Below are 2564 nucleotides of genomic sequence, written 5' to 3' on the forward strand. Positions count from 1 at the left end.
GAAGGTTATGGGGGCAGAGCTAGCGACACAATAATATTTGAAGATTGTGGCTTTTTACAATATTTATCACCGGGATGTTCTGTAATGGCTGATAGAGGATTTAAAAACGTATCCCACTTGTTACAAGGTAAAGGATGTCACCTAATAAGGCCTCCTAGCGTAACCGAAGGCAAAGCTAGTTCGAAACTGGAAGTCATGGAAACAAAACGAATAGCAGCGCTCCGTATAAATGTTGAAAGAACAATCGGCAGATTAAGAAATTTTTCTATGGCAGCACCTCACGCTTGCATTGATACTAAAGCAATTTATTTGTTAGATTCCATTGTTGTTATTGCTTGTGCTATGGTGAATGTTCAACAGAAATTAATAAACGTGTAATCAAAGCTTATTGAGTTTTATTTAATCATTGCATTAAAAATATGCTTCCAGAATAATGTACATTCATTAATTATTTTTTTACAATAATCTGAATTATAAAAAATTTCATAAACATCAACTTGTTGAGATGTCTCAAAATCTGCATGAGCAATGCAAAAAAAGGCTTTTGATTTATTCGCGAAGTGCATTTGTAGTTGTACTTGAGCTTCACATTTTGCTGACAATTTTGCATTGTTAATGTATTTTTTCATGGTTTCAGTTTTCAGTGGACATTTAATTTCAATAGTATGTTCTTCTGTTATGCCATCAGGCGAGGCCCCTAACATAGGATGTTCCTTTGTCAAAAAAAGACCGCACTTCCTGATCTTGACTTTTTTAATAATTTCTATTTGTGCTCTGACTTGGTCTTCAAGAAGTTTACCTAAAACAATTATAAAAGAGGTACTTAAATACGCGAATATTTATACGTTAATATCACATTTATAGTTTTTATCAGTTTTATACCTCTTTGTATAGCAAACGGTTCTTTAAATTGATAAGCTCCTAAAATTTTTTCTACAAGTATACCATCCGCAGTATTACATTTTGATGCTTCATAAGCTATAGAAGCCGTGATCCTGCCGTATCGGAGTTCAAACCACAGAGAAGCGGCAGATTGATCTTTTGTCGCTTTTTCTATCGAAACACATTGTTCTTCAGTAATATTGTCCATGCAAAATTTTATAAAGTTGTTCACACTAAATTCGTCTTTTTCACTTTTGTATTTACAGATCAGATAGTGAAGTGAAACTTTCAACTCAATGTTGATATCCATAAAGTAGGTCATTATTTGCACGTTGTTAGTTTTACGATTTTTACATTCTGTTACGAATTTATTAAAAAAGGTTGTATCTTCAGTAATATTTAAATCAGAAAACTTTTTGTTTTTAAAATCCTTAGCTTTTATAAATTTAATATGACTTCCAACTTTAGAAAGTGCTGGTTTTGTCCAGTAACATTTTATTGACGTAGTGGCAGGTTCCTCAGTTCTTTTAAAGAGCCATATCAAAAATGCGACAGTGTGTTTGCACCCTCCTTGATTAGCAGGACAATCATGACAGACTACACTTTCCACCATTCCTTCGTTTTCATCACAAACCAACGTGCAGTGATAAGGCTTACTTCTTACTTTATGTTCAGGTGAAATTCTGCATTTCACTGTACATTTAAAGCCCTTACGTTTCACTTGAACATATCCAATAGCTTCATCTCGGTAAGATGCTCGACCGGCCCTGAAAAAATATCGATACATTTGATATCGTTTCAATGCAATACTCGTATGTGTTGTAAAAATGTCGATTCCAACAACCAGTACTAAACTACAATCTGTTTCTTATTTAGAAATCATAGTTGTAAGTTAGACCATGTGACTGAAGGAATAAACTTAAATGTATGTACTTACTTAAAAAGTTTAACTCCTTTTATTTCGGCACTAACATAAGACGGATTTGAAGAAAAAAAGTCCATCACTGTGTATATATCAATATGAGGCAAATTATCACTTTGTCCTTTGACGAAGCCATCTTCCATTATAGTGAAATAAAAACTACACACTCATAAATAAAAAAGAAACAAACGACGGTACGTAAATAAAGACGAACGAAGCAAGAGCCCTTCGCGACTCTGAAACTAATACTTGAATGATTCGTGGTGCGGTGATATCGAATAGGTCAAATGACGTCACAGGCGAATCGGAAACTTCAGACGTTCCGTACTAAAATACGTAAACTTCAATAATCTATTTCTAAGTCATTTATTGACGGATTTCAAAAATTCTTTCGGTGATTGATTAGTTTTGATCTATATTTTAATACAATTACGTTGAATATATTATTAACAACATCATGAAACTTCTCCATTGTACTAGATAAAATGTTCAATTTTTCCGTGCAGTACTGTACGGACTATACGCTCCTCACCGGTTAAGAGTTTGGCCGAGAGTTGTCTCCTTCGTTTTCTGGCCTAGTGCTGTTCTTTTCTACTTTGCGCCGGTCAAACTGAAGGTCATATCGCTACAGAAAGTAAACGAAGTATACCCACTATTAAAGAACATACTGTTACGAAAAAATAACGAATAATTGTACGAGCCACATCTACAAATTTTGATTCAGAAAAACCGTTAAATAATAGCAATGAAACAAAATAAA

General features: G+C 33.7%; 1 protein-coding gene across 1 annotated transcript; it reads right to left on the bottom strand.

Annotated features, from left to right (window-relative positions):
• Positions 1-378: 378 nt before the first annotated feature.
• On the bottom strand, positions 379-2232 carry LOC112905923. The gene is made up of 3 exons (XM_025979340.1): positions 1820-2232; positions 883-1649; positions 379-799 (listed from the first exon to the last, which is right to left on the bottom strand). Exons 1-3 carry the CDS (start codon positions 1945-1947, stop codon positions 396-398), a joined length of 1299 nt encoding a protein of 432 aa, XP_025835125.1. The 5' UTR covers positions 1948-2232; the 3' UTR covers positions 379-395.
• Between the last annotated feature and the right edge of the window lie 332 nt (positions 2233-2564).

This window comes from Agrilus planipennis, unplaced genomic scaffold (assembly GCF_000699045.2).
Source record: "Agrilus planipennis isolate EAB-ADULT unplaced genomic scaffold, Apla_2.0 scaffold445, whole genome shotgun sequence".
Taxonomy (NCBI): Eukaryota; Metazoa; Arthropoda; class Insecta; order Coleoptera; family Buprestidae; genus Agrilus; species Agrilus planipennis.

Coding starts and splice junctions, on each gene's coding strand:
- LOC112905923 (XM_025979340.1), bottom strand. CDS start 1,947: ATGGAAGATGGCTTCGTCAAAGGACAAAGTGATAATTTGCCTCATATT. Junction 1,650..1,819: donor AAAGGAGTTAAACTTTTTAA/GTAAGTACATAC, acceptor ATATTTTTTCAG/GGCCGGTCGAGCATCTTACC. Junction 800..882: donor ACCGTTTGCTATACAAAGAG/GTATAAAACTGA, acceptor TAATTGTTTTAG/GTAAACTTCTTGAAGACCAA.